This window comes from Lepus europaeus, chromosome 3 (assembly GCF_033115175.1).
Source record: "Lepus europaeus isolate LE1 chromosome 3, mLepTim1.pri, whole genome shotgun sequence".
In the NCBI taxonomy this organism is placed as follows: domain Eukaryota; kingdom Metazoa; phylum Chordata; class Mammalia; order Lagomorpha; family Leporidae; genus Lepus; species Lepus europaeus.
In genome coordinates, this window is record NC_084829.1 from 167500054 (window position 1) to 167520546 (window position 20493).

At 57.7% G+C, this 20493-nt stretch overlaps 1 protein-coding gene across 2 annotated transcripts in view; it reads left to right on the plus strand.

Annotated features, from left to right (window-relative positions):
- The window catches only part of AFDN (afadin, adherens junction formation factor), a 146968-nt gene that overhangs the window by 33681 nt on the left and 92794 nt on the right, over positions 1–20493 (plus strand). The window contains exons 2-3 of one of the 2 annotated variants that reach the window (XM_062187033.1): positions 13071–13266; positions 18882–18997. In XM_062187033.1, the coding sequence (XP_062043017.1) occupies positions 13071–13266; positions 18882–18997 (312 nt within the window). The remainder of the gene's footprint in view (positions 1–13070; positions 13267–18881; positions 18998–20493) is intronic. The other variant, XM_062187034.1, reaches the window with a different exon arrangement.

A 20493-nucleotide genomic window follows, 5' to 3' on the forward strand; every position in this document is an offset into this window, starting at 1 on the left:
TTTTTTTTTTAAGATTTATTTATTTATTTGAAAGGCAGAGCTGCAGAGAGGGAGAGGGCCTGTGCATGCCTCTGCCGGTTCACTCCCCAAGAATCAACAGACAGTGATGGGCTGAGGACGAAGCTGGGGAAGCCGTCGAGGGCTTCCCTGTGGGTGACGGGAACCCAGTCCCGAGCCATCACCTGCCTCCTCTCAGGCTGCGCATCAGTGGGAAGTTGGGATTGGAGTAGAGCCGGGACTGGAGCCATCAGCCACTCCGACGTGGAACGTAGGCTTCCCAGGAGGCGTCTCAGCCCCTGCGCCCAGTGCTTGCCTGTGGGTGGACCTCCTAACACTCGGGCTGTTCTCTGAAAAGGTAGTGAATAGGCACTGGATTTACAGGAGATGCGTTGGGACAGCCCCAGGTGCTGTAAGTGCTGTTGGAAGCTGAGTGTCACAGGCGCTTCTGGCCTGAGGAGACGGGGACCCGGGAGAAGGGGCTGGACTAAGGTGTCCTGTGTGAGGGCTGTGGAGGAGCAGGCAGCACAGAGCAGAACCCTCGCGGCTGCTCTTGTTGGTCCTGCAGGGTGTGACTTGTCCCAGTTTTGGGTAATGAGATTCATATCATTTTAAAGGCTTCTTAAAGTGTCAGCCTTTGAGAATGGTGTTTAGGGGTCAGCCTTCTGGCGCAGCGGGTTAAGCCCCCATCCACAGCACCGGCGTCCCATATGAGCACTGATTCAAGTCCTGGCTGCTCCACTTGGATCCGCCTTCCTGCTGATGTGCTTGAGCCTGACACCCATGCGGGAGACCCAGAGGAGGCTCTGGGCTCCGGGCTTCAGCCTGGCCCAGCCCTGGCTGTTGTGGCCATTTGGGGAGTGAACCAGAGGATGGAAGACCTCTCTCTGTCTCTTCCTCCCTCCCTCTCTGTGTAACCCTCTGCCTTCCAAATAAATAAATAATTCTTAAAAAAAATAGCATTCACCAATAAGATTTTGAAAACTCTTCAGTTAACACTCAAATGTTACTTTTAAAAGTCTTATTTATTTGAGAGGCAAGTGTGGGTATGGAAGGAGGTGGGTACCAGCATCTTCCATCCACTGGTTGACTCTCAGATGGCTGCAGCAGCTGCACTGGCCCAGGAGATGAACCTCCGTCTGGGTTTGCCTGCTGGGTGGCGGGAGCCCGGATCTGTGGGCCACCCTCTGCTGCTTGCTGGGCGCATTAGCAGGAGGCTGGCTGGGAAGTGGAGGAGGGATTCCGTCCCAGCACTCTGATACGGATTGCAGGTATACCAGGAGGCCAGGTAGCTCGCCGTGCCATGGTGTCAGGTAGCTGTTGCTGTCTGGTTGATAGCTGCGTGTACTAGTGCTTGTGTATACCGAGTGTGTGCTGCAGCGTGGCTGTCTGGACACGTCCAGTCTACCTGTGGTCAATCATGGTCTGCAAATATTAAGTGGGAAATCCCAGAAAATAAACAGCCCGTAAGTTAGACATAAACTTAAGGTATGTTGTATGATTTATTTTATTATTAGTTGTTAATATCTTTTTTTAAAAAAAGATTTACTTATTTATTTGAAAGGCAGAGTTACAGAGAGGCAAAGGCAGAGAGAGAGAGAGAGAGAGAGGGAGGGAGGGAGGCCTCCATCCACTGGTTTACTCCCCAGATGGCCACAATGGCCGGAGCTGTGCCAATACAAAGCCAGGAACTTCTTCCAGGTCTCCTACACTGGTGCAGGGGCCCAAGGTCTTGGGCCATCTTCTGCTGCTTTCCCAGGCCAGAGCAGAGAGCTGGATAGGAAGTGGAGCAGCCGGGACTTGAACTGGTGTGCATTTGGGATGCCAGCACTGCAGGTGGTGGCTTTACCTGCTACGCCACAGTGCTGGCCACAGTTGTTAATATTTTACCATGATTAATGTAGAAGTTAAACTATCACAGGTACGTACGTGTGTGTAAGAAAGAACACGGAGGTCAGTCCTGTCAGTGGTTTCAGGAATCCACTGGGTGTGAGGACTAAGTGGGGACTACCGTGTTTTAGAGGCACCAGCATTGGGCATCTGTGAATTTGTTGTGCATATGTGTGTGTGTGAGTGACAGTCCTGTCAGCTGCTGTTCCCTCTGTGTGTGTGTATGTGTGTGTGTGAGAGTGACAGTCTTGTCAGCTGCTGTTCCGTGTGTGTGTGTGTGACAGTCCTGTCAGCTGCTGTTCCCTCTGTGTGTGTGTATGTGTGTGTGTGAGTGACAGTCTTGTCAGCTGCTGTTCCCTCTGTGTGTGTGTGTGTGTGTGACAGCCCTGTCAGCTGCTGTTCCCGGTGTATGTGTGTGTGTGTGTGTGTGTGTGACAGTCCTGTCAGCTGCTGTTCCCTCTGTGTGTGTGTATGTGTGTGTGTGACAGTCCTGTCAGCTGCTGTTCCCTCTGTGTGTGTGTATGTGTGTGTGTGAGTGACAGTCTTGTCAGCTGCTGTTCCCTCTGTGTGTGTGTGTGTGTGTGTGTGACAGCCCTGTCAGCTGCTGTTCCCTGTGTGTGTGTGTGTGACAGTCTTGGCAGCTGCTGTTCCCGGTGTGTGTGTGTGTGTGTGTGTGTGTGTGTGTGAGTGACAGTCCTGTCAGCTGCTGTTCCCGGTGTGTGTGTGTGTGAGAGACAGCCCTGTCAGCTGCTGTTCCCTGTGTGTGTGTGTGTGTGACAGTCCTGTCAGCTGCTGTTCCCGGTGTGTGTGTGTGTGTGACAGTCCTGTCAGCTGCTGTTCCCGGTGTGTGTGTGTGTGTGTGTGACAGTCCTGTCAGCTGCTGTTCCCTGTGTGTGTGTGTGTGTGTATGTGACAGTCCTGTCAGCTGCTGTTCCCTGTGTGTGTGTGTGTGTGACAGCCCTGTCAGCTGCTGTTCCCGGTGTATGTGTGTGTGTGTGTGTGTGACAGTCCTGTCAGCTGCTGTTCCCTGTGTGTGTGTGTGTCTGTATGTGACAGTCCTGTCAGCTGCTGTTCCCTGTGTGTGTGTGTGTGATAGTCCTGTCAGCTGCTGTTCCCTGTGTGTGTGTGTGTGACAGTCCTGTCAGCTGCTGTTCCCGGTGTGTGTGTGTGTGTGTGTGTGACAGTCCTGTCAGCTGCTGTTCCCTGTGTGTGTGTGTGACAGCCCTGTCAGCTGCTGTTCCCTGTGTGTGTGTGTGTGTGAGTGACAGTCCTGTCAGCTGCTGTTCCCTGTGTGTGTGTGTGTGAGACAGTCCTGTCAGCTGCTGTTCCCTGTGTGTGTGTGTGTGACAGTCCTGTCAGCTGCTGTTCCCGGTGTGTGTGTGTGAGAGACAGTCCTGTCAGCTGCTGTTCCCTGTGTGTGTGAGTGACAGTTCTGTCAGCTGCTGTTCCCTGTGTGTGTGTGTGAGAGACAGTCCTGTCAGCTGCTGTTCCCTGTGTGTGTGTGTGTGTGACAGCCCTGTCAGCTGCTGTTCCCTGTGTGTGTGTGTGTGTGACAGTCCTGTCAGCTGCTGTTCCCGGTGTGTGTGTGTGTGAGAGACAGTCCTGTCAGCTGCTGTTCCCTGTGTGTGTGAGTGACAGTTCTGTCAGCTGCTGTTCCCTGTGTGTGTGTGTGAGAGACAGTCCTGTCAGCTGCTGTTCCCTGTGTGTGTGTGTGTGTGACAGCCCTGTCAGCTGCTGTTCCCTGTGTGTGTGTGTGTGTGACAGTCCTGTCAGCTGCTGTTCCCTGTGTGTGTGTGTGAGAGACAGTCCTGTCAGCTGCTGTTCCCTGTGTGTGTGTGTGTGTGACAGCCCTGTCAGCTGCTGTTCCCTGTGTGTGTGTGTGTGTGACAGTCCTGTCAGCTGCTGTTCCCGGTGTGTGTGTGTGAGAGACAGTCCTGTCAGCTGCTGTTCCCTGTGTGTGTGTGTGACAGTTCTGTCAGTTGCTGTTCCCTGTGTGTGTGTGTGTGAGAGAGAGAGACAGTCCTGTCAGCTGCTGTTCCCTGTGTGTGTGTGTGTGTGAGACAGTCCTGTCAGCTGCTGTTCCCGGTGTGTGTGTGTGTGTGTGTGTGTGTGTGAGTGACAGTCCTGTCAGCTGCTGTTCCCTGTGTGTGTGTGTGAGAGACAGTCCTGTCAGCTGCTGTTCCCTGTGTGTGTGTGAGAGAGACAGCCCTGTCAGCTGCTGTTCCCTGTGTGTGTGTGTGTGACAGCCCTGTCAGCTGCTGTTCCCGGTGTGTGTGTGTGAGAGACAGTCCTGTCAGCTGCTGTTCCCTGTGTGTGTGTGTGAGAGACAGTCCTGTCAGCTGCTGTTCCCTGTGTGTGTGTGTGTGTGACAGTCCTGTCAGCTGCTGTTCCCTGTGTGTGTGTGTGAGAGACAGTCCTGTCAGCTGCTGTTCCCGGTGTGTGTGTGTGAGAGACAGTCCTGTCAGCTGCTGTACCCTGTGTGTGTGTGTGATAGTTCTGTCAGTTGCTGTTCCCTGTGTGTGTGTGTGTGAGAGAGAGAGACAGTCCTGTCAGCTGCTGTTCCCTGTGTGTGTGTGTGTGTGAGACAGTCCTGTCAGCTGCTGTTCCTGGTGTGTGTGTGTGTGTGTGTGTGACAGTCCTGTCAGCTGCTGTTCCCTGTGTGTGTGTGTGTGTGACAGTCCTGTCAGCTGCTGTTCCCTGTGTGTGACAGCCCTGTCAGCTGCTGTTCCCGGTGTGTGTGTGACAGTCCTGTCAGCTGCTGTTCCCTGTGTGTGTGTGTGTGTGACAGTCCTGTCAGCTGCTGTTCCCTGTGTGTGTGTGTGTGTGACAGCCCTGTCAGCTGCTGTTCCCTGTGTGTGTGTGTGTGTGTGACAGCCCTGTCAGCTGCTGTTCCCGGTGTGTGTGTGTGTGTGACAGCCCTGTCAGCTGCTGTTCCCTGTGTGTGTGTGTGTGTGTGTGACAGCCCTGTCAGCTGCTGTTCCCTGTGTGTGTGTGTGTGTGACAGCCCTGTCAGCTGCTGTTCCCGGTGTGTGTGTGTGTGTGACAGCCCTGTCAGCTGCTGTTCCCTGTGTGTGTGTGTGTGTGTGTGTGACAGTCCTGTCAGCTGCTGTTCCCTGTGTGTGTGTGTGTGTGTGTGACAGTCCTGTCAGCTGCTGTTCCCTCTGTGTGTGTGTGTGTGTGTGACAGCCCTGTCAGCTGCTGTTCCCGGTGTATGTGTGTGTGTGTGTGTGTGTGACAGTCCTGTCAGCTGCTGTTCCCTCTGTGTGTGTGTGTGTGTGACAGTCCTGTCAGCTGCTGTTCCCTGTGTGTGTGTGTGACAGTCCTGTCAGCTGCTGTTCCCTGTGTGTGTGTGTGTGTGACAGTCCTGTCAGCTGCTGTTCCCTCTGTGTGTGTGTGTGTGTGTGACAGCCCTGTCAGCTGCTGTTCCCGGTGTATGTGTGTGTGTGTGTGTGTGTGACAGTCCTGTCAGCTGCTGTTCCCTCTGTGTGTGTGTGTGTGTGACAGTCCTGTCAGCTGCTGTTCCCTGTGTGTGTGTGTGACAGTCCTGTCAGCTGCTGTTCCCTGTGTGTGTGTGTGACAGTCCTGTCAGCTGCTGTTCCCTGTGTGTGTGTGTGTGTGTGTGTGACAGTCCTGTCAGCTGCTGTTCCCTGTGTGTGTGTGTGACAGTCCTGTCAGCTGCTGTTCCCTGTGTGTGTGTGTGACAGTCCTGTCAGCTGCTGTTCCCTGTGTGTGTGTGTGTGTGTGTGTGACAGTCCTGTCAGCTGCTGTTCCCGGTGTGTGTGTGTGTGTGTGTGTGAGACAGTCCTGTCAGCTGCTGTTCCCTGTGTGTGTGTGTGTGTGTGTGTGTGACAGCCCTGTCAGCTGCTGTTCCCTGTGTGTGTGTGTGTGTGTGACAGTCCTGTCAGCTGCTGTTCCCGGTGTGTGTGTGTGTGTGTGTGTGTGACAGCCCTGTCAGCTGCTGTTCCCTGTGTGTGTGTGTGTGTGTGACAGTCCTGTCAGCTGCTGTTCCCGGTGTGTGTGTGTGTGTGTGTGTGTGACAGCCCTGTCAGCTGCTGTTCCCTGTGTGTGTGTGTGTGTGACAGCCCTGTCAGCTGCTGTTCCCTGTGTGTGTGTGTGTGTGTGACAGTCCTGTCAGCTGCTGTTCCCGGTGTGTGTGTGTGTGTGTGTGTGTGACAGCCCTGTCAGCTGCTGTTCCCTGTGTGTGTGTGTGTGTGTGACAGCCCTGTCAGCTGCTGTTCCCTGTGTGTGTGTGTGTGTGTGACAGTCCTGTCAGCTGCTGTTCCCGGTGTGTGTGTGTGTGTGTGTGTGTGACAGCCCTGTCAGCTGCTGTTCCCTGTGTGTGTGTGTGAGTGACAGTCCTGTCAGCTGCTGTTCCCTCTGTGTGTGTGTGTGTGTGACAGTCCTGTCAGCTGCTGTTCCGTGTGTGTGTGTGTGTGTGACAGTCCTGTCAGCTGCTGTCCCCTGTGTGTGTGTGTGTGTGACAGCCCTGTCAGCTGCTGTTCCCGGTGTATGTGTGTGTGTGTGTGTGTGAGTGACAGTCCTGTCAGCTGCTGTTCCCTGTGTGTGTGTGTGTGTGTGTGACAGCCCTGTCAGCTGCTGTTCCCTCTGTGTGTGTGTGTGTGTGACAGCCCTGTCAGCTGCTGTTCCCTGTGTGTGTGACAGCCCTGTCAGCTGCTGTTCCCTGTGTGTGTGTGTGAGTGACAGTCCTGTCAGCTGCTGTTCCCTCTGTGAGTGTGTGTGTGTGTGACAGCCCTGTCAGCTGCTGTTCCCGGTGTATGTGTGTGTGTGTGTGTGTGTGACAGCCCTGTCAGCTGCTGTTCCCGGTGTGTGTGTGTGTGTGTGTGTGTGACAGCCCTGTCAGCTGCTGTTCCCTGTGTGTGTGACAGCCCTGTCAGCTGCTGTTCCCTGTGTGTGTGTGTGTGTGTGTGACAGCCCTGTCAGCTGCTGTTCCCGGTGTGTGTGTGTGTGTGTGTGTGTGTGACAGCCCTGTCAGCTGCTGTCCCCTCCGTGGGGACTGGTGATGGTGCCGTGTCTGAAGCTCACACTGGTTCTGCTGTGACGTGGATCTCCCCTATGTCAGACCCAGGGAAGAAAGGGGGGTTGTGGTCGACCTATTTAGTTTTAGAATGAGCGGTCCTGATGAGCAAGAGGAGGGCTGCAAGTTCATTACTTTGGAGAGGGCCAGTGATGATCAGTGTCACCGATGAGGGGACTGGTATTGAGTAGAGATGGTGATAAGACTGTTTGAATTCCTTGTTACTTGTTTGACTCTTTAGAAACTTTGCGAGATAACCTCTTTCTCCCCGCCCCTTCCCTCCCTGTCGTCACCATTGCATTCTTTTTTCTTTTTAAAAAAATTATTTTATTTATTTGAAAGACAGCTACAGAGAGAGGTAGAGCCAGAGAGAGAGAGGGCTTCCATTCCGCTGGGTCACTTCCCAAAAGACTGCAATGGCTGGAGCTGAGCCGATTCAAAGCCTGGAGCTTCTTCCTGGTCTCCCACGTGGGTGCAGGGGCCCAGGCACTCGGGCCATCTTCTACTGCTTTTCCAGGCCACAGCAGAGAGCTGGATGGGAAGTGGGGCAGCTGGGACTCAACGGTGCCCATGTGGGACGGCGCGCTGCAGGCCGGGGCTTTGTCGCACTGTGTCACAGAGCGGGCCCACCATTGTGGTCTTTCTGAGAAACACGACAAGACTTCTGTTTGCAGTTGTCATTAAGTTAACCCTAAGGCAGTTTTTCCATTTCTGTTGCCATAGTCGTTGGCGATACTACTTCTTTGGGGAAAGCGGATATGAAGGTGGGTACACGGATCCCAGAGCAGCCTGGGTTCCTGTCAGGCGGGAGAGCCGATCCGGCAGGGAAGCACTGCTGCCTGTGTCGCTGTTCTTGGCCTTGAAGGAAATGCTGAGGGGGAGCCGTGCCCTGAGGAGGTGACGGCGGGCAGTCATCCGGCCTCTTCCGGGGATTTCTCAGAGCAGCCAGGACGCAGGCGGGCACTCCCTAGGATGGCGGGGCACAGGCGACAGCTCCACCCAGCTCGCCACAGCACTGCCCCTCCCAGCCCTGCCCTGGGAAGAGCAGACGCAGTGTGGGGAGGGTGAGCATGGCCCTTTCTCCGAGGCGGCCTCAGGACTGCGGAGAGCTGCAGAGGGGCCGAGACCGGAGACGGCCGGCCGGCCGTGCCCTGCAGCGGTGCCCCACCACCAGCACACCACACGGCTGGGGGAGGGGTGGGCATTGCCGTGGGTCCACCGAGCAGAAGGACCCTGTGTGCAGCGTGGGCACAGCGCAGCGCATCACTCCTGCTGTAACCCTGGCGAGCCGCCCGGCCCTAGACGTGCCAGCCAGTCCTGCACGGCACCGAACACTGGCTGGTGAGGCATCCCTGCCTGCAGATAGTGGGGCGGCTCAGGAGCCTTTCCTGTGTTGGAGAATTTCCACCCAGCGCTGAGTGGGAGGCTGGGTGCTTCTTTTTAATTTAATAGACGCCCTGGGGCCTACTCTGTGGCCTAGTGGGTAAAGCCGCCTCCTGCAGTGTGGGCATCCCAGTCCAGCCCTTGGGCCCCTGCACCCACGTGGGAGACCCAGAGGAGGCTCCGGCCATTTCGGCCATCTGGGGAGTGAACGGGCAGACAGAAGGCCTCTCTCTCTCTGCCTCTCTGTACCTCTGCCTTTCAGATAATAAGTACATACGTCTTTCAGAGAGCATCCTAGCCCTGCCCTGAGGGTTCATGGCTGTTTATTGCAAAGCTGAAGTTCTGTTTTCCAGAGTTCTCTGCAGTTGAGAATGGGGACCACAGCTCGGAAGATGTGAATCCTGTTGTGTTTTTGATGCAAATTTACCTTTTCCGGTTGTGTGCAAGTCATCCTGTTGGTACGGAGGGGACCCTGTCTCGGGGAGCCCGGAGCTAGTCAGAGGCCGCGAGGAGGAGCGTGTGCCTGGCGATCACTCGCCCGTGTCCTGGGTGTCTCGGTTACTCCTCAGAACAGCCTCACCATTTTGGTTTTGTAATTGAGAAAATGGAATCCGCGTGGGTGTCGGGAGCACAGCTGTTGGGCTGACTTGTGGCGGGGGCGGGGGGGCGTTGCCGCCGCCCCCTGTTGCGCTCTAGCCCCTCTCACCTTCATCCGTCCACTCCTTCCTTCTCAGCGGCCCCTGAGCTGCCGTGGGCCCAGAGAGAACTGTGCGTGTCGCTTCTGTGGCAGAGCGCCTGCTGCAGTGTGTCTGGTGTGACCGTGCCAGCGGCCGGCACGCTTCTCCGCTCTGCGCCTCCTCCCGCGTTCCCGCGTGGTGGTGATGATAGTAGGAGCCATCTCTTAGCCTGGGGAATTAACCGCAAAACTCAGTGTCTAGTGCCGAGGGGCACTGAGCGTGCGGGAGAGATGATCCCTGCGGTGAGTCTGGGCACTGCACACGGCTGTTGTCGTCTTCTCGGGTGTGGTGAGAGTCTGGAGACCTAGGCACACAGCCGGACGTGTGATGGGCAGGATGATAAAAACAATACTGATATACTCTGTGGGGGCAGCCCGAGTCACCAGTTAGTGCTCACGCAGTGCGAACGACGTTGAGTCAGGCAGCTGTCACGGACGTCCGTGTTCAGGCTGGGTGGAGGCTGGAGCGCGGTGGCTGTCGCTGTTCTCCTACCCCCTCCGGCCTCTGCTTGGGTATTGGGTACTCCATGTGAGCAACGGACCCCGTTAGTGAGCGCCTCCTTGTTCTTGTCTGGGGCGGAAGTCTGGGGACACAGGTAGTGCGGGTGCTGGCACAGTCCTCTCCTCCTCTCCTCCCCTCCTCCACCTCTCCTCCTCCTCCTCCCCTCCTCTCCTCTCCTCCTCTCCTCCTCTCCTCCCCTCCTCCACCTCTCCTCCCCTCCTCCCCTCCTCTCCTCCTCTCCTCCTCCCCTCCCCTCCTCCTCTGCTCCTCTCTACCTCTCCTCTCCTCTGCTCCTCTCTACCTCCTCTCCTCCTCCACTCCTCCCATCCTCCCCTCCTCTCCTCCTCTCTCCTTCTCCTCCTCTCCTCCTCCTCCTCCCCTCCTCTCCTCCTCTCCTCTGCTCCTCCTCCCCTCCTCTCCTCCTCTCCTCCTCTCCACCTCTCCTCTCCTCCTCCCCTCCTCTCCTCCTCCTCCTCCCCTCCTCTCTTCCTCCCCTCCTCTCCTCTCCTCCTCTCCTCTGCTCCTCTCTACCTCCTCCCCTCCTCCCCTCCTCCCCTCTCCACCTCCTCTCCTCCTCTCCTCCTCCTCTCCTCTCCTCCTCTCCACCTCTCCTCCTCTCCTCCTCTCCACCTCTCCTCCTCTCCACCTCTCCACCTCTCCTCCTCTCCTCCTCTCCTCCTCTCCTCTCTACCTCTCCTCCTCTCCTCTCCACCTCTCCTCCTCTCCTCTCCTCCTCTCCTCCTCTCCTCTCCACCTCTCCACCTCCCCACCTCCCCTCCTCCTCTCCTCCTCTCCTCCTCTCCTCTCCACCTCTCCTCCTCTCCTCTCCTCCTCTCCTCCTCTCCTCTCCACCTCTCCTCCTCTCCTCTCCACCTCTCCACCTCCCCTCCTCCTCTCCTCCTCTCCTCTCCTCCTCTCCTCCTCTCCTCTCCACCTCTCCTCCTCTCCACCTCTCCTCCTCTCCTCCTCTCCTCCTCTCCTCTCCACCTCTCCACCTCTCCTCCTCTCCACCTCTCCTCCTCTCCTCCTCTCCTCTCCACCTCTCCTCCTCTCCTCTCCACCTCTCCTCCTCTCCACCTCTCCTCCTCTCCTCTCCACCTCTCCTCCTCTCCTCCTCTCCACCTCTCCTCCTCTCCTCCTCTCCTCCTCTCCTCTCCACCTCTCCTCCTCTCCTCCTCTCCACCTCTCCCCTCCTCCTCTCCACCTCTCCTCCTCTCCTCTCCACCTCCCCTCCTCCTCTCCTCCTCTCCTCTCCACCTCTCCACCTCCCCTCCTCCTCTCCTCCTCTCCTCTCCTCCTCTCCTCTCCACCTCTCCACCTCCCCTCCTCCTCTCCTCCTCTCCTCTCCACCTCTCCTCCTCTCCTCTCCACCTCTCCTCCTCTCCTCTCCACCTCTCCACCTCCCCTCCTCCTCTCCTCCTCTCCTCTCCTCCTCTCCTCCTCTCCTCTCCACCTCTCCTCCTCTCCACCTCTCCTCCTCTCCTCCTCTCCTCCTCTCCTCTCCACCTCTCCTCCTCTCCTCCTCTCCACCTCTCCTCCTCTCCTCCTCTCCTCTCCACCTCTCCTCCTCTCCTCTCCACCTCTCCTCCTCTCCACCTCTCCTCCTCTCCTCTCCACCTCTCCTCCTCTCCACCTCTCCTCCTCTCCTCCTCTCCTCCTCTCCTCCTCTCCTCTCCACCTCTCCACCTCTCCTCCTCTCCTCCTCTCCACCTCTCCCCTCCTCCTCTCCACCTCTCCTCCTCTCCTCTCCACCTCCCCTCCTCCTCTCCTCCTCTCCTCTCCACCTCTCCACCACCTCTCCTCCTCTCCACCTCTCCTCCTCTCCTCCTCTCCTCCTCTCCTCTCCACCTCTCCTCCTCTCCACCTCTCCTCCTCTCCTCCTCTCCTCCTCTCCTCTCCACCTCTCCTCCTCTCCTCTCCACCTCTCCTCCTCTCCACCTCTCCTCCTCTCCTCTCCACCTCTCCTCCTCTCCTCTCCACCTCTCCTCCTCTCCACCTCTCCTCCTCTCCTCTCCACCTCTCCTCCTCTCCTCTCCACCTCTCCTCCTCTCCACCTCTCCTCCTCTCCTCCTCTCCTCTCCACCTCTCCTCCTCTCCTCTCCACCTCTCCTCCTCTCCACCTCCCCTCCTCCTCTCCTCCTCTCCTCTCCACCTCTCCTCCTCTCCTCCTCTCCTCTCCTCCTCTCCTCCTCTCCTCTCCACCTCTCCACCTCCCCTCCTCCTCTCCTCCTCTCCTCTCCTCCTCTCCTCCTCTCCTCTCCACCTCTCCTCCTCTCCACCTCTCCTCCTCTCCTCCTCTCCTCCTCTCCTCTCCACCTCTCCACCTCTCCTCCTCTCCACCTCTCCTCCTCTCCTCCTCTCCTCTCCTCCTCTCCACCTCTCCTGGGGAGTGAGGCTGAGGCGTGGCCGGGCCGGGGCCTCCCTGCTTTGTTTTCAGACCTTCTATGGCTAGCTCTAGTACCCAGTCCCCCAGGTGGTCTTCAGGTACATCCCCAGCTCTAGTACCCAGTTCCCCAGGTGGTCTTCAGGTACACACCTAGCTCTAGTACCCAGTCCCCCAGGTGGTCTTCAGGTACACACCTAGCTCTAGTACCCAGTTGCGGCCATCTGGGGAGTGAACCAGCGGATGAAAGCTCTCGCTCTGTTTCTGTCTCTCCCTCCCTCTCTCTCTCTGTAAACTATGTCTTTCAAATAAATAAGTAAATATTTTTTTAAAAATTTCATTCTTTCACAGGATTTTCTAACACATTTTCCATGAACTTTTTAAAGATCCTTTCGTATTCATGGATTTCCAAATTTTTGGCACCGTAATAAGCTTATCTTTTTAAAAAAGATATGTTTACTTATTTGAAAGAGCAAGAGAGAGAGGGAGAGAGCGAGGGAGAGGGAGAGGGAGAGCTTTCTCAGTTTGCTTCCCAGATGCTGCGGCAGTCCGGTCTGGTCCAGGCGGCGGATTACCCTTAGCTGGAGTTCTGTTGTGACTTTTCTCTAAAGTTCAGGTTTCAAGTCGGATTAAATTCCGCTCATTGGACTTTGGGTGAGTATGTGGAGAATTGGTGGCAGTTGCATTCACCTGTGGAATTTTCGCGCGTTCGCATTCGTGGTGGGATTAGGGCTGGCGTTTGTTTCTCGCTTTAGCGTCTCGGCAGCTGTGAACCCTGCAGGACCAGACCTGGGCTTTGGAGCCCAGCACGTCTGCAGTGTGGCTCTGGGTCTGCAGCCCCTGCCTGAGCAGGCCCTCGGAGCTCACGGCTTTGGCTCAGGGACAGCACCCACTGCACCGCAGGTCACGAAGCGGCGTCAGGCGAGGCCGCGGTCAGGTGACATTGGCTGCTGTTCACGCGGCAAGGTTTAAACCAAAGATAGGAGGTGACTTGTCCACGGTCAGCAGGCAAACTGAAGGCTGGAAGTCCGGCAGAGGGAGAGGAAGCGTGTCGGAAGCGCCGCGCAGCGTCCTCACGATCCCCTGTTGGGACGGTGGGGCTTTCTGCAGGGCTGGTTTTCCAATGTCGCTCTGTTTCTTTCAGGATCTGGAGTTCCATGGAGTGATGAGATTTTATTTTCAAGACAAAGCTGCTGGAAACTTCGCAACGAAGTGTATCCGGGTCTCTAGCACGGCTACCACGCAGGATGTGATCGAGACGCTGGCGGAGAAGTTCCGACCTGACATGCGGATGCTGTCTTCTCCCAAGTACTCCCTGTACGAGGTGCACGTCAGCGGAGGTCAGTGTGTGCGCACGGTGGCGCCCGCGGCGTCCCCCCCGGCGTCTCCACCGTGCACGCCTGGCTTGCCTTTCTTTATGAGATGAGGGAGTTGTTGGTTGGCAAAGCTTCTGTGTCAGGGAGGAGTCCCTCTGAGTCCCTAGCGCCTGTGCTGGTGGGAAGTTGGAACGAGTGTACTGACTTTACGGACGCCTGTTTGTTCAGAGATAAAATCCAGCATATCGAAGTCTTCCCAAAAACCTGATTTTACTCATTTTAAAGGTAGAGTTATGGGGGGGAGAGAGAGAGTGATCTTCCATTTGCCGATTCACTCCCCAAACGGCCAGGATGGCCAGACTGACGCCAAGGGCCAGGAACTCCATCTGGGTCTCTCAAGTAGTTGGGCCAACTTCCACTGTGTTCCCAGGCACGTTAGCAGGGAGCCGGAATGGAGGCGGAGCAGCCAGGACTCGACGTGGCAAACTGGTGGGATGCCAGCATCACAGGCAGTGGCTTAACCTGCTGTGCCATGCTGCCCCACCTTCTTTAAGATTTATTTACTGGGGCCGGAGCTGTGGTGTAGCAGGTAAAGCTGCTGCCTGCAGTGCCGACACCCCCTATGGGCGCCAGTTCAAGTCCCAGCCGCTCCATTTCAGATCCAGCTCTCTGCTATGGCCTGGGAAATCAGAAGATGGCCCAAGTCCTTAGGCTCCTGCACCCCTGTGGGAGCCTTGGAGGGAGCTCCTGGCTCCTGGCTTTGGCTTGGCCTAACCCTGGCTATTGAGCCATTTGGGGAGTGAACCAGCAGATGGAAGACCTCTCTCTCTCTCTCTGCCTCTCCTTCTCTCTCAGTGTAACTCTTTCAAATAAATAAATAAATCTCAAAAAAATTTATTTATTTATTTGAAAGGCGGAGAGAGAAGAAGTTTATCAATTGTTTGTAAGCACCATGGAAATATCGAGTGAACTGTTAAAAATACAGATTGCACTCAGTGTAGCAGATGAGGTGTTACCTGTCACACAGATCCGCTTTGAAGACTTGAGTTCCATTCACATCGCAGCAAAACTCACTTTTCTGGGTGCACAGCACATGGTTCCTTCACACATTAGAAATTAGACTGGCGTGCTCGTCACGTGGGGGTTCAGGTGGGATTGACGGTTTCCCAGTCGTATGTGCGGCGGGCCGAGTTCACATTTGCCGATACAGCATGTTCTCGATTTTAGAAGGCTTTCCCCAAGCTTTTCCTTGTCGTGGGCTCTTCGCAGCAGGTGACAGGAAGAGGGTGTCTGTCACTTGATCCCTGGGCTGCCTTGCTGTGCGGTCCGAGTTGCACTGTAACTTTGGGCATCTGAAAATTGAATGATTTTGCTTTTCTTTTTTTTAAGAAATTTTTGTTTTTGTTTTGTTTTTCATTTAAAGTGTTCTTTACTAGATTGTAAAAAGTAAAATACCTTGTAAGGGGGAGAAACGAAGACATTGAAACAAAAGGAGCGTCGGGTCTTCCCCCGCCCACGGGTGTCCTTCTTTTTTATTTTTATTTTTTTAAATTTTTTTATTTTTTGACAGGCAGAGTGGACAGTGAGAGACAGACAGAGAGAAAGGTCTTCCTTTGCCGTTGGTTCACCCTCCAATGGCCACCGCGGCTGGCCCGCTGCGGCCGGCGCACCGCGCTGATCCGATGGCAGGAGCCAGGTGCCTATCCTGGTCTCCCATGGGGTGCAGGGCCCAAGCACTTGGGCCATCCTCCACTGCACTCTCTGGCCACAGCAGAGAGCTGGCCTGGAAGAGGGGCAACCGGGACGGAATCCGGCACTCTGACCGGGACTAGAACCCGGTGTGCCGGCGCCGCAAGGCGGAGGATTAGCCTAGTGAGCCACGGCGCTGGCCCTACGGGTGTCCTTCTGCAACACTGTCTGACTGTGTGCGTTGCCAGGGCACCGCTGTCTGACTGCGTGCATTGCTGGGGTGCCGCTGTCTGACTGTGCGTTGCCAGGGCACCGCCGTCTGACTGTGTGCGTTGCCAGGGCACTGCCGTCTGACTGTGTGCGTTGCCAGCGTGCCAGCCCTCAGTGCTTCGGTAGTTACTCAGTGGCACCGTCAGGCCGCAGGAGACGTGGAAGTGTTCATGTTGCTGTCACTGGAGTCGGGTGCTGAGTTTAAGAAGCAGTGGTGTGGTGGACGTTGGAAGTGATGGTCCACACAGCCTTCTCCTGATGGCGCGCGTTCCTTCCAGGCCTGCCCAGCTGCCCCTGGTGGGCCCCTCAGCTCCTGACCGTGCCGAGTGCCACACAGCCTGCCGGGGGCCAGGGTTGGCTCTGTCTCCACGTGGCCTGGCCCACTTTACTCGCACACCTGCGGTCAGGCTGGGCTCCTCAGTGGCTTACACACCTGCCCTGGGGGCTGAGACCCGGGCCCCAGCCCTCGCTCCAGCCTCGAGATTTCCTGTCTGTAGGACTTTGTTTGGGAAAGCTCCGTTGGGAACATGAAAGGGTTCCGTGCTTACAACGGAGACAGAGCCACGAGGCCAAGCTCCGCGGCAGGGGCGCTGTGGAGCGGGGCTGCGTCCTGTCGCTCTTGCCTGCACCCGGCGTTTGTGAGCCTTCGGGGCCTGGTCTTCGTTGTCGCTGTCGTCCTCTAGAACTGTGCTGGGGGATGCTGAGCTGGTGTCACCGCGCGGTGGGACACTGCCGGCTTTGGTGGTGGCAGGAGGTCAGCTCGGTTCTGTCCGGATTTGTGGCTCTGATTTTCAGGCCACGGTTTCAGCGGACAAAGTAACCAGAATGTTTGTAACTGTGCTCAGATGCCGCGTCCCTGCCCCACCCCCCGGTGACGGGGTGGGGGTGGGGCCTCTGGAGGGCTTCACTGTCCGTGAGCGTCTCTCTGAACTCCCGTGACCTCTGCCGGTGCCCAGCGGTCTCAGTGCACGTTGTGGTGGACCTCGGCTGTCACCGGGTGACCTTGGTCAGCAGCGCGCCGAGTCCTCATTGCCACCATGGTCATCGTGATGCCGCCTTGTGCCCTGAGCGGGGTGGAGGGCGACCCGGTGTCCTGTGTGGCGTTGCAGGGGAGTCCCTGCCCTGGGTGAGACTCCCCTGCCCTGGGCATGCTGTCCCGCCTCTGAGTTTCCTGAACAGCCGGTACTGCTTCTTCCCCTCGGGCGGGGCCTGTCCGTGGTCCGTCCTTGTGTCCCTCATGTAGTGTGTTTGTCGTACCAGCCTCTTATTCGAGGGGATGGTTGTGTGGAAGGCGCCTTTTAAAATGACCCCACTTAAACAAGAACCTACTCTGGAGCGTGAAGTCGATCTCACGTGTACCAGAGTTGCAGTTTTAAGTGTGGCCAGTTCACGAACCGGAGCCCTCGTCCTGGACTCGTCCTCGGTTTCCTGTGACACCGCGGGAGCGGTCCCGGCAGCTGCTCCCCGCAGGCCGCGGCTGGCGGAGGCTGGGGGCTCGGAGCCTCTCCTGGTCTGGCGTGGCCGTATCTCTGCTCCCGGAGATCCAGCGGTCAGGGGTTGTTCCTGTCTGCAGTTGCTCACTTGCTGCCTTGCCCTTACGCTGGTCACCGCTGGTAGATTCGGTGCGGGTTTTAGGATCACTTCCACTGCGTGCGGGCATGCTGCCGTGCTGACTGACAGGGACGTGGTGCAGGAGTGGGCGGGACGCACAGAGCGGTGCTTGGAGGAGGGCACAGATCCCAGCAGCGGCCAGTCCCTCAGTAAGCACTTCCGTTTCCTGACGCCTTTGTCCTTTCGCTTACCCTTGAAAACGTTCAGTCCTGACGTTCAGCTTGGGAGAGGCCATCGTACAGTGTTTCTGAAAGCTCTCACGTCCACACACTAAGAGAAGGAAGGCTGGACGGGTCACTAGAGCCGTCTGTAACGGTGACTCGTGCGACTGGAAGTGCCCACACGGTGAATGGTCTTCTCTGAGGATTGAGGAGGGATCCTGGGGAATGTAGGGGGAGATGGAGCCCACATCCACCTGCTGCGGGGGTCCTGGGAGGGGGAGGGGTCCCTCCTAGAGCCTCTGCCCTGTGCAGGGGTCCTGGGAGGGGGAGGGGTCCCTCATCAGAGCCTCTGCCCTGTGCAGGGGTCCTGGGAGGGAGGAGGGGTCCCTCATCAGAGCCTCTGCCCTGTGCAGGGGTCCTGGGAGGGGGAGGGGTCCCTCATCAGAGCCTCTGCCCTGTGCAGGGGTCCTGGGAGGGGGAGGGGTCCTTCAGAGCCTCCGCCCTGTGCAGGGGTCCTGGGAGGGGGAGGGGTCCCTCCTAGAGCCTCTGCCCTGTGCAGGGGTCCTGGGAGGGGGAGGGGTCCTTCAGAGCCTCTGCCCTGTGCAGGGGTCCTGGGAGGGGGAGGGGTCCCTCATCAGAGCCTCTGCCCTGTGCAGGGGTCCTGGGAGGGGGAGGGGTCCCTCCTAGAGCCTCTGCCCTGTGCAGGGGTCCTGGGAGGGGGGAGGGGTCCCTCCTAGAGCCTCTGCCCTGTGCAGGGGTCCTGGGAGGGGGAGGGGTCCCTCCTAGAGCCTCTGCCCTGTGCAGGGGTCCTGGGAGGGGGGAGGGGTCCCTCATCAGAGCCTCTGCCCTGTGCAGGGGTCCTGGGAGGGGGAGGGGTCCCTCATCAGAGCCTCTGCCCTGTGCAGGGGTCCTGGGAGGGGGGAGGGGTCCCTCATCAGAGCCTCTGCCCTGTGCAGGGGTCCTGGGAGGGGGAGGGGTCCTTCAGAGCCTCCGCCCTGTGCAGGGGTCCTGGGAGGGGGAGGGGTCCCTCCTAGAGCCTCTGCCCTGTGCAGGGGTCCTGGGAGGGGGAGGGGTCCCTCCTAGAGCCTCTGCCCTGTGCAGGGGTCCTGGGAGGGGGAGGGGTCCCTCCTAGAGCCGCCCCACTGCTGCGGGCCTGCGTTTGCCCCAGGCTGTGTGGATTCTCAGGTCGCTCTGTGGGAAGCACTTTCTGATCAGCGTGCCTGCCAGGCCGGTGCCAAACCTAGCAGCGAAGGTGGGGAAGTGAGGGCGCCGCCGGACGCCTTGAGACAGGTGGATCTGCACCGATAGCAGGCCAGTGGCACCGTCTCTGGGGTGGCTTGCTGCCTTTTCTTTGTAGAATATAAAAATTAACGTGGGAAGAAACGCTCGTAGGTGAAGCCTCTCTGGTGTTAACATCAGTCCTTCATTTTTCGGTTCCATAGGAGATTCTTGGGTTCGTAGAAAGCGGCTGTGGTAGAACTGAGTACTTGTTCCTGGCTCGTTCTGCTTCTCCTGTTCTCCAGCTGGGTCTGCGCAGCGGCGGCCCTGTGGGGCAGGGACAGTGGTTGCAGTAGAATGTTAGCTAAAACCCAGCTGTCCCCGTCAGTGGGCGCTCGGGGCCCTGTGTGACCGCCGTGTGGGAGGCCCCGGTGACCGCCGTGTGGGAGGCCCCCGTGACCGCCGTGTGGGAGGCCCCCGTGACTGCCGTGTGGGAGGCCCCGGTGACCACCGTGTGGGAGGCCCCGGTGACCGCCGTGTGGGAGGCCCCGGTGACCGCCATGTGGGAGGCCCCGGTGACCGCCGTGTGGGAGGCTGGGTCCGCGTCCGGGCCCCGTGACCGCCGTGTGGGAGGCTGCCTTGGGCGCCGGTGAGTAACCGTGGCTTCTCTGCTTCGTTTCATGTGTGAAGAAGAAAGAAGACTGGATGTGGACGAGAAGCCGCTGGTCGTGCAGCTGAACTGGAACAAGGACGACCGCGAGGGCAGATTCGTCCTGAAGAACGAGAACGACGCCGCCGCTCCGAAGGTGGGGGCCCCGGCCGTCCTCCCTGGGCCGCGCCGGGGTCTGAGCTTTGTTAGAAAACCTCCTGGGTTTTTTGAGGATTTATTTATTTTACTTGAAAGAGAGTGGGAGGGGGAGAGAGATCTGCCATCCGCTGGTTCACTCCCCGAATGGCTGCGTGGCTGGAGCTGGCCGGACCAAAGCCAGGAGCCAGGAGCTCCTCTGGGTCTCCCACGTGGGTGCAGGGGCCCAAGCACGTGGGTCATCCTCTGCTGCTTTCCCAGCCGCAGCGGGGACCTGGATTGGAATTGGAGTAGCTGGGAATTGAACTGGTGCCCATATTTCATGCCGGGCCATATTGGCAGCTTTGCCCGCCGTGCCCCAGTGCAGGCTCCCCGACGCTTCTCTTTCTACTTGTGCCCTCCTCCTGGAAGATAACACGAAAGCCCCACCCCTTCCGCTTTATCCTTTATTGCTGACCTGTTTGTGTCATCAGTAACTTACTTACTGGGGCTGGCGCTGTGGTGTAGCAGGTAAAGCTGCTGTCCACGGTGCCGGCATCCCATATGGGCACTGGTTCGAGACCTGGCTGCTCCACTTCCAATCCAGCTCTCTGCTGTGGCCTGGGAAAGCCGTGGAAGATGGCCCAAGCCCTTGGGCCCCTGCACCCACCTGGAGGAAGCTCCTGGCTCCTGGATCTGCTCAGCTCCGGCTGTTGTGGCCTCCTGGGGAGTGAACCAGTGGATGGAAGATCTGTCTCTCTCTGCCTCTGCCTCTTTGTAAATCCACCTTTCAAATAAATAAATGAATCTTTAAAAAACCAAACAAAAACAACTTACTCCTGTGTTAGCTTCCTGCCGCAGCATCGGAAGGCACATCTGAAGCCTCCGCTCGTGGAAGTCAGCGAGCAGGTGCTCACTCGGCGCCTTTGGGGGTGCGATGCTCTGATTCCGAGGTCCTCCGGGGCTGGAGGGTCTGGAATTCCTGCACCATCGCGCTGCTTTGTGGAGTACTGTGGAATCCTGCTACACATTGAGGGGAGTACTCAGTGTGGCGTTCGAGCAAGTGACACCTTGTGCAAGAGTTCAAATTCAGAAGTGGTAGCAGATGCAAAGGTTAAGAATAAGTGAGGGAAACCGGCTAAATCCCCCCCAACGAGATGGGAATTCGCTTCTACAGCAGGGTTTTTATCTTGTCTGCTGTCAGCGTTCCCTGTGCAGGAGTCCTGGACACACACGGGCTTCCCCTTGGCCTTGCTAGGGCCTGCGCCCCGGGGACGTGTGCGCTGCCTGTGAGGTGTAGTGGGCGCCCGTAGCTGTGTCTGCACTGTGGGCTCGGCAGTGCGGGCCTCTGGGGCCCCGCGGAGTGAGGGGGTGGGGCTGTGAACAGCCGTGGATGGAGACAGAAGTGGCACCGCCCTTCGTCCCTTGACAACAGAGGAGGTGGGACTTGTTTCCAGTGCAGTAACCATGGCTTTTCTTTTTCCTAATTCTTCACTTTTAAGTCTATGGTTCTGTGTC